The 14,231-nt window shown below is 41.4% G+C and overlaps 1 protein-coding gene across 10 annotated transcripts in view; it reads right to left on the bottom strand.

The window, feature by feature from the left end:
* The window catches only part of RBFOX2 (RNA binding fox-1 homolog 2), a 170,104-nt gene that overhangs the window by 33,989 nt on the left and 121,884 nt on the right, over positions 1 to 14,231 (bottom strand). For all 10 annotated transcript variants that reach the window (XM_033057350.1, XM_033057349.1, XM_033057352.1 and 7 more), the window contains one exon: positions 2,660 to 2,713. In XM_033057350.1, coding sequence (XP_032913241.1) covers positions 2,660 to 2,713 — 54 coding nt within the window. The remainder of the gene's footprint in view (positions 1 to 2,659; positions 2,714 to 14,231) is intronic.

Here is a 14,231-nt window from a genome sequence, read left to right as displayed (position 1 = left end):
CCTCCAGTCCCTCCTACTGACCAGCACTGGAGCAATCGCAGTAGAGTTCTCCCGCCACAGCTCGGCGGCGACAAAGCGCTGCTCAACCCCATCGTACACTGGGTGGGGGCAAACCCAGGGCAGTTTGGGATTTACCACTGTACCTTTGAAATATTTACAAAACATATACACAAAACACTACAACCCTTAGGAACCCAGGGAAGGGAAGGGAGCATTGAGAACACAGCACAAGGCAGGCAGCAGGAGCATCTGCTTTTGGATTCCCAAGAGAGAGGAGGAGGAGAAGAAGAGAGAGAGGTTTCATATCATTAGATTAGAATGGAAACCACAGGGCAGGAAAATGCATTCAGATTTTTTTCCTAAGGTGGAGGAAGAACCCAAGAGTGAGTGAGTGGCCTCCAGAAAGATCCATTTCCTTTGCTTCACCATCAGATCACCAAACTGTTGTTTTTCCATTATTATGTGAATACCAGGTGCTTCGTGCAGCTACACCCCACTCAAACACTGGAGCCTCCCATTTTTCATGCTAAGCAGGAAGAATCTTGCATTCTTTTCAGAGCAGGAATTATTTGGGTGAGAAGGATGCAAAGATACCCTGAAATAACTCTTTGGCTGTTTTTTCATTCTGTTCAGATTCTGGACATCCCTCAATACAGGCTACCAGTTTTGTAACTGCTTTTTGCTACAAGATGACAAAAAAGCAGTAGAAAACTGCATGGTTAATAAAGACTAGAAGAACATCTGTTTTTTGGGGTTTTTTTTTTTTCAAATATTTATTAAGGGTTCAGGGTAGCATTCATCAAGGAACTCTTCAGCAATAATTTTTGTTTTAACTGAAAACCAGAAGCCTTGGGCTTTAGCAACAGCACAAGAAGGTATTTTTCATAGTCATAAATCCAGTCTTCACAGAAAAGCCTTCAATGCCAACGTTGCCTAGAAGGGAAAGGGCAGCCGTGGGCGTTTAATACACAGGGCTGTAAGGATGGGAGAGAGAGAGTGAAGTTCATGTGTGAAGAGGAAAACACCGCTCTGGAAAGCACAGGCAGTGAGATATGAAGAACATTTTGCCAGGCCAGTTATTTTTGTTCTTTCTTTTGTAATTATATCTGAACAAGTAGGGATTTGATAGAGGCCAGAGGCTATTCTCAAAACCAAACAATAATGACTAAAATCAAGAGTAATTCACAGGTAGCTTTGGCCTATAAATATCAAAAGAACAGCAGAGAGCAGAATAAATATTTACAAATTCAGCACAGCTGATTGTTTTGTAAAGCATATAGATTTTTAACCATGCAGGGAAGTAAAACTCTAACTAAACCATATTAGACATTCACTTGTTCAGACTGTCTTGTTAAAAAAAAACAAAAGAAAATAATGGTATTAAGAAGAAACAGAGGATGAGGGGAAGGGGATAAAATTAATATCTTTTGTATACAGATCAATGGCTTTCTGGTTTCCAGATAATACAGGACTGAAGAATTTCAGAATGCATCTTGGGCAACATGGGTGGAAATTTGCAGAGGGCTCTGAGTATGAACATACCCCAGAATACATGTTGAAGCAAAGAGGCCACCATAAAAACTGTGGACCTCAAATCCAAGCAAAAGGCATAGACTATAAACCAAAACTGCTTAGCTGAATTGCAACTTCAAAACCTTTTGTGTGCATGCACACATGTGCACACACGTGTGTGTGAGGAGGGGGGAAATCTTGTTTTAATTGAAAATGGGAATCTTAGCATTGATTAAGTAAAGCAGAGTATAGACATGCACTGTGCAAGCTTCCCCCATAGAGCTTTGGCAATGCACCTCGCTCCTGACCTGCAAAACTCCCTGCTATTCCAGTGCTGAACCTCCTGGGCAGAGAGAGAATCACAGCAATTTGTCATTGTGGTGATACTGGTTACGTGATGAGAACCAATTGCCAATTAGGACAGAGATCACTCAATCTCTCTGCAGCTGACCTGAGCAACATTTGAAATCTCATCTCAAGAGATAAAAATTACCATAAACCCTGAACAAAACTTGCCTCTTAATATATCTGTAAGAAGAAAATAGGAGTATGAATGCAAATTCTGTAGGGGAGGTCCACATGGGGCAGGGCAAGTGGAATGAGGATGCTTCTACTAAAGCATCAAATATCTCAAACATGAAAGGTCAGTATCTCAGAAGTGCCAAGTAAGTCCGCAAAATAGTAAACAAAATCCTTTCACATAGGAGATATAACAGTTTTTCTACAGAAGAATTTTAATGCAATGAAAATGCAGGGATGGGGTGAATTTAGCTTTTGTTCTTACAGTCTCCCATCCACAAAGCTGTTTTACCTTATTCTGCTTTTCTCACAGGGCAGCCATTGCCAAAGCAATGGGAATAGGTTGGTATGAAGGCTCAGCTGACTGAGTTCCTGTTTGTTCAAAAGGCTGGGGAACCTGATCCCACAGCCAGACAGGAGTGTCTCTGAGCATTTGTACATGCTGCCCAGAAATGACCATGCTCAGAGTCTCGAGTCAGAGGGAACAGGAGACAGTCCTCAAAATAGCTTTTCCCTTCCCCCATCACACTAATTCCTGCTGATCTCCACAGAATATGTTCTCTAGGCAATGAACTGCCTTCTACTCTGCAATCAAAACAAGAGAAGCGGGTATAGAAACAGGACTTACCTTCGAGCCACGCTCATTAAAGATTATCTCTACATCAAGGATTTTGCCGAATTGCTGCAGAGAGACAAGGGAAAAGAAAAAAAAACAGATTTATTTTTGGCAGTCCATTTTTCCTACCTTTTGCAGGAGCTGGCTTAGTGCAAGAAGGTAGGTGAGAATATTTCCACTTCTAGAATACAGGCAAAGGCATAAAATTCCAGTGACATGACCCAATTCTCCTGGGTTAAGACATGCAGATCGTCTTGGTCACAAACTCCAGGTTTTCTCACAAAACTCTAAAGGAAGAAAAACAATCTCCAGAAGAGTTTTAGGGATTTGAGGAGGCTCATCTTTCCCCCATTAATCTAAACAATTCTTCCTTCCCTCATTCTACTATTTAATCTAAGACATAGTTCTATGATTTCATCTCAGATATCCAACATTTCTCAATACAATTCAGCATTTCAGCTTCCTCCTGAAGTGGTTATCACTAAGAGAAACTTAACAGTGATGTTTCTCTGGAAGGGATAGCAACATAAGACTCCCAGCCTCAGGGATTTCAAACACTAAAGCTTCTTTCCTTCCCTTTATTTTCCAAAACTCCAAGCCTTCAAAAGAATTCAGAAGGCAGATTCAGGAACAACGAAAATGGAAAATTCCCAACAGTTTGTTTTTCAGAAAAAGATCATTCAACTTCAACCTGTGATATAGTACGTGGTCAACAACCTACCCAAGCTTATTACATGTAATAGAGAATTCTGACGCCTGCCTCAGCATAGAGATGCCAAGGAGAGCTCTGTACTGAAAAGGCTCCAAAGAGCTCCCTATTCAGAAGGGAGCTACCACCACTGTGGAACCATGTATGGGTTACATCTTTCCCTGCTAGGAACATATTAAAATATTTTACTGAAGCAGCCAGACTCAAAACAGTAGCCCTACAGATAAAAGAATCACCACTTCCTTCAATGGAGGCCCAGAGTGCTCTGTCCTCCAGAAGTGTCCATGCTCTATTTCCAAACTGAAGGTCGGCTCTCTAAAAAGACAGGTCCAGATGATGTTTTTAGGAGTGTCTATATGGAGTAGTCTTCATTCCAGAGACACATACTCACATACTGCCCTCAGACAAATCCCCAGTTTTTCCTATCCCATTATTTAGGAAAGTTTCCATCAACATGGTTTTGATAGAAGTTTGATAGTAAATGAAGGAAGGATCAACAAGAAAATAAAAGATGGTTTCACAGTTAAAGATGATGAACACAGGGGCCAGACACTGGGACACTCCCCCTTTGCCCAACACTCTTAAAATAGTATTTGCCTTTTTTTTTTAACAGTTGCATTCAAAGTCAAATGGGTATAACACTCATTTTGTGGGTGCCCTTCTTGAAAGGCTTGTGGCCAGATGTGAAAACCTGGAACATTTACAGCAGACAGCCATGATGGCTGAGGAGAGGTTCTGAATATGTTAACCAATAAAGTTGCCAAGTCCCTTGAACAAGTATTCCACAACTGTCTGCAAGCAGACAAAACACTTCCAACAATTTTAGCTATAGTTTCTGTCTGCTTGCTTTCTCCATTCTTGAAAAGGAGATCTTGGTTCACAGATGTTGTTTTTACTGTTCTATTGTTTAAGGACAATACTTGATCCTCTATTCATCCCAAGAACAATTGAATTCACAACATCCTACGTTACACAAGTTTGAATAATGCTAATGTAAACATGCATCTTCCTTGAAGCCTCAACATCTCAGGCTCGATCCATGCTGGATCCTCTTTTGACCGCTTCTCTGCCAGTCACAGCTAAAACACGTTTTCTATTTCTATCTCACACTTGGTGTGGGCTTGTCAATAAAGGAGATTAACCACTGATTGCTTTTTGTTGTCTTTGTTGGATACGGCTTTGGTATTGCCATGAAAGGAATCAGTCATGATTGTCATGATTGCTTTCTTGGTAGACTATCTCAGCATCATTACATGACTGGGGCTGAACCAATTTAGCAGCTTATGGCTGCTGAAGGGCTGTCTCTGCTCTTTTGTCCTTCCTTGTCTGGTCTCACCAGTCTTCCAGAGGTGGCCTCAGTTTTCATTCTCACCTGCAGATAAACTGATACAGCTCAGCAATCTTGCAAAAACCTAGCCTAAGAAAAGGAATACATACAAAGATTCTGACAACTTACTGATCTGAAGTGGCTTGAAGGGTCAGTGAGCATTATGGTTTGAAGAAGCAAAAGGGAACGGAAAGCAGCACGCCCTGCCTGAGAGCAGATCTGTCCCCTGCCAGACCAGCTCAGCTGCCTAGCCTTGCCACACACACTGAAACAGCCAGGCTCTCAATAAATGCAAATGCCAAAATTATTTTCAGGACCTTCAAAGCCATCAAAAAAATCACCATTTTCTACCTCACTAGAATCATCTTGAAAGAGAACAAACTGTGTGGCTTCTGGCGCACAATTATGCCATGCCGTCCTGCCCTTTCTGCACACCCGGCTGGGCCTGGCTCCTGAGGCATTGCTGCCAGTGCTGCCTGCCAGCTCTGCTGGGCTGAGCTCCCCGGGCAGGGCTACCACACCAACGGGAAACTCTGTCCTGTACGTTTAGCTTCCCATGGCTGACAGAACACCGGCGGTGACCCTGAATGGGAGAGGTCTGACCTAGCTCTACAAGAGGTGGCATGGCCCTCCCTGTCCAGGAGATAGAGGCACATCGTTTCCTAGATGACAGAATTAACAGCTTGTGGTCGCAGCAAACACAGGTTTGACATCTGTTGCAGTGGGCTACAACTACCCATGCAAACTGCCCCCATCTCTTTTCTACCCAGGAGTTGTGGGTGTCTGAAGAGGCAAGAAGGAAGGACCTCCTTCTCTCCCAGAGAAGAGCAGAGTCAAAGTGGGCTGACTGCTGAATGGAGATTTGCTGGGGAGGGGTTTCCTGCTCCATGAAATTCCCTGAAAGAAAGCAGGACTGTGAGGTAGAACGTTGTGTGTTGGGCTCTTCAAGGCGCTGCTGCACCCATTGCCACACCTCCTAACATGTCTCTTGTCCCCACTGCTGCAATGGTTACAGCAGGTCCCAGCACTGGAAGGCACTTTTTTTGGTAGCATGCCAGAATTTTCCTGAAGAATGAAAGCAGGAAAAAAAGAACCAGTTCATTTCAACAGTTTATAACTCCTTCAAAGCTGAATCTAATTTAGTGGAACATAAAAAGGCACTTTGTTCTCCAATGGTGCTTCGCCTACCAAATGTCAACAGTCTATGGCAAACAATTGAAGTTTTAAGAGCTCCTTGGTGAAAGGTCACCATTTTTGTATGGGGAATGCTAGACCATTTAAATACAAGGGTCAATACCAAGTGCCCTCATCATAATGTTTTAAAATCATGTATATACAGACATGTTTGTATTTTTCAAAAGACATAGGGACATGCCAAACAAAACAAGTCCCATGCTTAAGTCATCCATGAGGACTAACCCTTTAACCTTGAAGACACAAATTATTGCACTCACAGACTTGATTGGCTCACTCACTGATTACCAAGAACTTCTACTAAGAACTCAGCACAGTCTCTGGAGAAGGTATTGCAGGAGTACCAGTCTCCAATGCTCCCCACCATAATTTAGAAAGCTTACTGTGTGACCAAGAGGCCAGCATTCCCTACCATGTCAGGTCATGCAAGATGCCACCTCCATGAACTGCTCACGTGAATGCCATGTGATGGGAAGATACAGACATATGCTATTCCAGTCATGCCATGGCAAAGGAACTATAGAATCTTATCTTAATGGTCTCTTCCCCGGAGCAAATTTGACAAGCTTTCAGGTATTTTTAGCACAGCAGGTAAATGAGAATCAGACCCTCTACAATGGTAGCAGGGAGTTTTTAAGAGGCATAAAGATATGAACAGCCAGGAGTTACAACCAGAAACTGATCTTGCTTGAACACATCTACTATATCATAGATGCAAGGGCATTGTGCAAGGAAAGATATGCATGCTCTGTGTTTCTTTTCACACAGATGTCATGAAGGCAACAGATTTTTCCAGCTGAGGCCATAGCTACATTAAGCATAATAAATTAGAGATCTGGCACCAGAAAGCTTTTGTCTTCCAAGGCACTGACAATTTGGTAGGGCTCCTCCTATATGCTCTGTTCCAGCTGGCCCTGACTCCTGTCCCTGTCTAGAGCTTTCAAAATCAGCCCCAAAATGTGCCAGACAAATAACTTAATCCTAAAGATGCAAACAACAGGGAGTACAAGGTAAATTCTCTAGAAATCATGGAACAACAAAAGATAATGGGAGACATCATGTGACATCATCCCTACAAGAGAACTCCGTATGTCCAAGCAGTTTCGTTACCCCTACAAAATTCACTTGGAGATAAGTCCAATGAGAGCTTCCTTCAAAGGTGTCAAACAGTCCATTCTTAAAGATGGTCAACATTCAAAATAGCCAAGAAACCAAAATAATATACAGGAAACCATGCGGTATGCAAGCAAAAGCATTTTGTAAGCAGGATAGATTCATGCTACAGAGAAAGCCCTTTCCCTAGGTCCCAGCTCCATGGGATATACTTTCAGCTGAGCACAACTGACTCCATCATACTGTGTATTAGTCAGTGCTTAGTTATGGCAGCACGGGGTCTGCCAGAACTACACTATCAGCACACCAACTTCCTCACCCAAAGCTGAGTCACATCTCTCCAAGCAATGGGGCCAACCCTGGTCAGTCGAGCTACACTGCTATGCTTTGCTGACAGGAAGGTGGAAACATCAAGGATTTATAAATCAAAGCACAATTAACCAAGTGAACAGATAATGAACAAGCACCAAGCAGCCCTTACTAGGCTTGAGCTGTTGCCCAACAAAACACACCATTTTCTGAGAAACCAGACTCTAACAGGAAGCACACAAAAAGCACAGATTTCTAACAGGATTTACAGACCACAGCCATCCCAGAAAAAAAAAACAAAACAAAACAAAAAAAAAACCAACCAAAAAAACCAAAACATGATGACGAACATAGTTTCTCAGTCATTTGTTGTTCTCCTAATCCCAAATAAAAGATTTTCACATGAAACAGTGAGATGGGGATGAACACTGCCACAGGGCATCATGCAGACAGAGATCTTAACACCAGTCTAGCTTCCAAGTCTACACTTCCAACTCCTTCTTCCTGCTTTGTGCTGTTCCCCACAGGTGTGACTGCAGTGTAACCTGGTACTGATGCTGCAGAAAAGGTACTTGGACCCATGCCCACAAAAGCAGCATACATTCCAAAATCAATTTGAGAGTACTTAGCATGCAGACTGAATCCATATAAAACTGGGTCAATAAAAGACAACTCCATGTAATTTTACCCAGGCCTTTTATCCAATTAACTCCAGCTACAGCACAGCACTGTTTACTAAATGACATCCAGCACAGTCTTGCTGCAGACGCTCCTAGTAACTCATAAGAAAATCTAAAAAAATTTTAGATAAACGTATGATCCAGTCATCGCTGCCTTCCAGCAGAGGGTCAGTACAGAAGTTGGTAGCAGAGAGCTTCCTCAGAGCAAGACAGACAGTACAAGAGCAGCTGGCAGCTGCAAGGGCACAAGCACCCCTGCACACCATGGCCATGCAGAAAAAGCACAATGTTCAAGCAGCACTGAGCACACAAGTCCTTTTTGAAAATGCCCAGGTTAAACACATCAATGTAATCAGCAGAACCTCTTGTAACTCTAACCAACACCAACAAGAACAAAGTCCCACCCTGTGACAGAGCTGGGCTTCACTGTCATCAGAGGAAGAGCTTGGAAACAAGAAAAGCCACAAAGCCACTTCGTGTCAGAATATTTGTTCTCCAATACTGGTACATGGGACTTGTTACATGCAATTGGTGGCCAGTAGTACCAGGAGACGAAAAACCTAAAATACATCTTGATAACATGAAGACAGAATCTCCTCCTTTGGGTGTCCAATCCACTCAGAAAGCAGAGTCCCTTTAAGCAAGTGTGCTCTACTTTGGGCCCCAATGCATCAACACCTGCAGGTCAGAGCTTCTTGTTCTATCATATTATTACCTATATACTTCAACACTTAAACAAGTACTTTTTCCATTGCCAATACTCATGGATCACTAATTATTTCTGTGTTTAAATTGCCAATAAATTAAAGGCAAATACAGACTTAAAATTCTACCAAATTCTTGCTGACAAAGAGCTGTAGTCTAATTTGTGTTTGCTTTAGCCTCAAACGATAGGCTTATGGAGGTGTTTTGCACTCTAGATACAAGAATGAAGTTGGATGAGAAATTCTACCCACCAGTATATTTTAGGAAGTGCAAAGTGACAAAATGCTTCCTCAGAGGCCAAGATTTTGAGGGCTGCAAGAGTTTCCAAAAGTATCTGAGCTTGCAGAATTCTGTTGCTTGGGTCTTACAAAGGAGTGATCTACCACAAACATAGATCATAAAGAACCTTCCAGTAAAGATATGAATTATGCTTAGAGAAGGAAAAGGACAACATTACCTGCCTTAATGTCACCCCTTCCCAATGTAAAAAAAAAAAGTTACCATTCTGTCACCTGTAATAAATGACATAATTAATAACTTCATTAACTGAAATTAATTAAATGGGACATAATAGTCACCTTTTTAGAAAACACCTATGGGTTTTTACTGCTGTAGTTGATAACACATAAAACCCCTTTATCAATTCAGCTGATTATGCTCCCCAGCAGATAGAACTAACAGTCTACAAGTAGTAGCTACAGATTGAGCAAGTTTTTAAAAAAGCAGGGTCTCCATCTGAAGTCAGAGTCTGAAAAAATTCACAGTTTGTACAGTGCTAACCCACCTTAATCTGCAATCATCATCAACATAGGCCTTATTATTATCTTACACTTAACCAAAGATCATTTCACCACAGTAAATTCTGAGAAACATCAATTCTGACTCCTTGTACTGTTGCTCTCACAACAGGTAAGAAAGATTTTGTGCAAGGACATGAACTACTAAAACAATCCCTTTGCTTGTTTTTGTTGAGACAATTCAAGATTCAGCTTGGGAACAGAAGAATCTTCATCCTTCAGGTTGTCCCACCCTGCCTCTATCTTTACCAGAAGACTCCAAAGTCCATCCAACCCAAAAGTCCAGAAATGACCAGACTATCCCAGCCAATTTTATACTGGGAGGAGGACTGGTTCTTGAAGCACAAGAGGGAAGGGCTGAAGCTACCAGCCATGAGGTCCAAGCACAGACACTACCACAGCACAAAGCTGAAAGGACTAGAAATATGCTGAGGGGAAACATCCACTTTTCTTCTGCATAGACAGTCCAGAAAGGAAGGGAATGTCCTACCACCAGTGTAGGAGCACATGACAACCATCATGTTAGAGTCCTTGCACACAATAGCCAAAGAATGTCCTTCAGAAAATGGATAGTAAGATTTTGAAAAAAAGAGTTTCTAATTTGTTTTTAACACTGATGGCAACTCTTCTTCTTCCTGGTAAGCTGTTCCACTGTTCAAATAAGCCTCAATGACTATGAATTTTTTTCTTATTTCAAGAGTAATTGTGTTAAATCTCATCTTCCAACTGGAAAATCTTATGACTGTAAACAAGAGCTAAACCCCTTGTTAGTAGGTATTACTCATATAGAAGCATTTTTATAGAAATTACTTACCTCCTAACATCTCTCTTTAACAAGTTGAATAAATAATGCACCTAATGCCTTACTAAGTTAAAAAAAAAATCACTCACCTTCCAAGTCCTAGTTTATTTCTTTTAGTCTTAAAATGATCTCAGAACTGAATAAAATAATGTAGTCACAGTCTTTTCAATTTGGAACATGAGCAAGATCACACCCCTCCTCCAACCTGATAACCCCTTTGAATTATTGAAGCAACTATCTTCAACAATCACTAGTACTCTCCCAAATCAGTGTTCTCCAAAGAAATCTTTCCATCTTAAGAGCACAGACTGGTTCCCACATACTTAGTACTCTGCAGTGAGCTGCATCAAACATGTTTTTGTTGGATTTATCATCAGTCAACCAGGCATTTCTACTCATTCTCTAACAGTAACCTTATCTGTCTCTTTCCTCCTCCTCAAATAATTTTTTAACTGCAAACCTTACTGGCAGGTTTTAATAGTAAAATCTCCATGGGCTGATACAGATAATAAACAGGACAGCAATGGAAACAGATCCCTGGGGAACCTGACAATAGAAACAGTCTTGATCACAGCTATCTCTCAACTACTACTTTTTATTACCTATCATTAAAAAGGTTTTTAATCCCTCTAATGTGAGTTCTGCTTGAGATAAGTATTATTTTCATGAAAAATTGGTCACTTGGACAAATTCAATTGATTGAGCAATGTTTCAGTGTATCAGCATTGCTTTGTACAGTCTTGTCAAAATAGACAAGACAGTATTTGTCTGCAAAGGTATATATTACAAAGTTCTGCTAAATAGACACTAACATGTTTTTATCAGATTTTAATCAGCTTCTTTAAAACGTTCCAAAATTATTTTTATCTCGAATCAACATACAGTTCTTAGCTCTTTGGGTAACTCCTTTCACGCTTTTTCAATAGTGAACCTTGGTGGGTAGCATTCCACCCTTTTGCAACTCCCGTAGCTTCCAAGAATTGGTTAAAAATTAGAACTAGTGAATAATGAAGCTCCTTGCTTTGGCTATTATCATTGGGCACACATTATCTAGATTTACTGGGTTTTAAATATTAGAGCACTGTCTCATCCTCCTCTGTTATTAATTCTGTAGAAAACCAGATAATGTAAAATTACCCCCTCCTAAATTCTAAACACAATCAGTTGGGGGGTTGCTTTTTCCCTGTTTGATTTTTTGGTTTGCTGTTGTTTGTGGGGTTTTTCCCCAAAAATACACAACTACCTCCTGATTTTATACTGTACCCATACACAGACCTTTTATTTTTGCATGTAAAAGAACTTATGGGTTCTCTAAACTTAGGCCACCAGTATCTCCATGACCAGTAGATTTCCTTTTTCACCTGCTTCTTTGCTTAAGTTTGCATTTGTATTCACTACTATTTACTTGCTCCTCCTTGTCTAAAGTGTGGAATGGCTTGAGTTTTATTACCACAGTTCCAGTGACTGTGGAATCATGCCTTCTTGGCCATCATTATGATGCTGCTGAATACTTTATGGCTTCCATTAATACTTCCCTTTTAAAGGTACCTTCCTGGGCAGTTATCCTGCCAATTGTTTAAACTCCAAGAAACAGACTCTTCCAAAGCTCCTTATAGTGCTGTCTGATGCCATATTCTGTTTGCACAAAGCAAATACGGACAAATAACAATCACCAGTACCTAGGCAACGGTGGGATTTCAGGTCAGCTATTAACTCTTCTTTATCTGCAAGAACAAGGTCAACTATTGATTTATTCCATAGTGGGAGCAGAACTGTGTGCATTAAAAAATGACCTACTCCTTCTAGAAGCTTTCTGGAAGTCTTTTCATTGGCTTCATGAAATGCAAAGTAAATATCACCTGTTTTAAGCAGGCCATCATTTTTTGCCTCTCTGTAAGATGCATATAATATATATATATATATATATTTACAAATATATATATTGGTCTATTCCTGAGGCTATCTCAAGGACCTGTTAGAAACACATTTATAGCTGAGAGATGGTTGGAACACAAATAATTTGAATTCATTAAGAAATCCTTATATTTGCAGCTCTGCCAAACGGTGCAGGTTTAGAAAGCATTATGTAATATGTATTTAATCACACGTGGGACAACATGTCTCAAGTCCACCTCTACACAAGTCTGGACAAAAGCATTAGATATTTTCTGTGCCCCAGGACTGGGCTGACCTCTCGCATGCTGTTCCATCCTTAAGGGGACTTCTTTACTCCCTCCCTACCATCACATTTATTTCTTCCTCCACGGCTTTACTGTCTACCCAATTTCTCTCTTCGTACAGTAGCCTGGGAAAATCACTCCAGGCAAGGATTTTGAGTCTCTCAGATATGATGCTGAGGAGATGTGACCTGACACACAGAAGGGAGAGGGAGGAGATGGGGGTTACAGGCTAGTCACAGCTGAAGACTCAGACAACCATGAGCCCCCTTTAGGAGAAAGGGTTGGTTTCAGTGAGTCACCCAAAAGAAGGCATCCTGATCCTGAAAAAGAAACAAGCAGGATTCAGAGAGCATGCTCTCCTGCTCGAGGCTATGAGCCTGCTGAGAGAAGCAGCACTGAAAGAAGGAGGAAGATATGCGAGAATCATTCATTATTTCCTTGGCAAAGTAGCAAAGTTCTCTACTACAGAAAAATGGCACATGGGGTGTTTTGTGTCCCAGAAGATGAACACTCTTCTGGCAGGCATAACTCTCACCAAAGGGCCAGCTGAACTACCAAAAGATTTTACAAGGAATATATCATTTACCCAGTTAAAAATCACATCAGTGATGGAACTTGAGATGCTGTTGAAATAAAAAGATAAGAGGAACATCAGAAACCAAGTCATATAGTACTATTCCCCATCCCTCCTATGCACAAAAATGGCACCATATAGGCCCAAAAAAGGACAAGAAATCTTAAAGCAAGTAATTAGGGTACATTTCCTACAAGTCACTTCTTAGGACAGTAGCTCATTTAAACTGCCTGGGTGTAAAAACCTGCAAAGTATAGGCAAGAGTCACCAGGACAGGGATGTCCTTGTCATTTCCATCCCCATCCATATCTCTCCCATACCAGGAGCCCACAGCAGAAAAGCATCGAGGTGAACAAGTGTGAAAAAGGCTAGTTGTCAATTAAGCAGCAGTCCCAGGAGAAGGGACAGCAATGGGGAACAATTTATGTAAGTGATGGAGCTCCCAGGAGAGGGGAACAGCCGTAGCACAGAGCAGGATGTGATAAATACAGATTGTAGCAGGTGGTCCAAGAACTGGCTGTGATTTCAGCAACTATTTTTCCAAACTGGACAGAACTGCCTACTGCACAGCCCTGCAACAGCAAAAAAGTAAGCTAGAAAAACCACAAAAGCAGAGCAGAAGATTCAGCGAATCATAGATTGCCAGGAGATGAGTTAAATTCTGAAAACATTCCCACAGACATCAAGAGTATAACAATCTAAGGTACGAACAACATAGAAGCAAAACCAGGCTTCTTGCAACAAAATCACAGATCCATGGTTTTGGCTGGGAATTGACTCCAGTGGCCATTTTGTGCATCCCCTGCTTATAGCAGGTGTAATGAGATCTTTTTGGCCAGGCTGTGTCCAGTCAAGACAGATACCTTCAAGGACAGAGGTTCCACAACACATCTGGGTAACGTGTTCCACTACTTAAGCATTATCACAAAACCCCTAAAATTTTCCCGGTATCTAATTGATAAATCAAAGGGAGAGAGGCCCTGTGAAGAGACCTAGACAAATTAGAAGGCTGGGCAATCACCAACCATATGAAGTTTAACAAAGAGAAGTGCCAGACTCTGCACCTGGAACGAGGCAACCCTGGATGTACAGACAGATTGGAGAACGAGATGCTGGAGAACAGTGCTGTAGAAAGGGACCAAGGAGCCTGGTTGATGGAAAGTGGAATATGGTGAAGAGCCTGAAATTCACTCT

Source organism: Catharus ustulatus, chromosome 4 (genome assembly GCF_009819885.2).
Source record: "Catharus ustulatus isolate bCatUst1 chromosome 4, bCatUst1.pri.v2, whole genome shotgun sequence".
Lineage (NCBI taxonomy): Eukaryota > Metazoa > Chordata > Aves > Passeriformes > Turdidae > Catharus > Catharus ustulatus.
The sequence above is the reverse complement of the archived record's forward strand: the minus strand, read 5'-3'. Positions and strand labels throughout refer to the sequence as shown.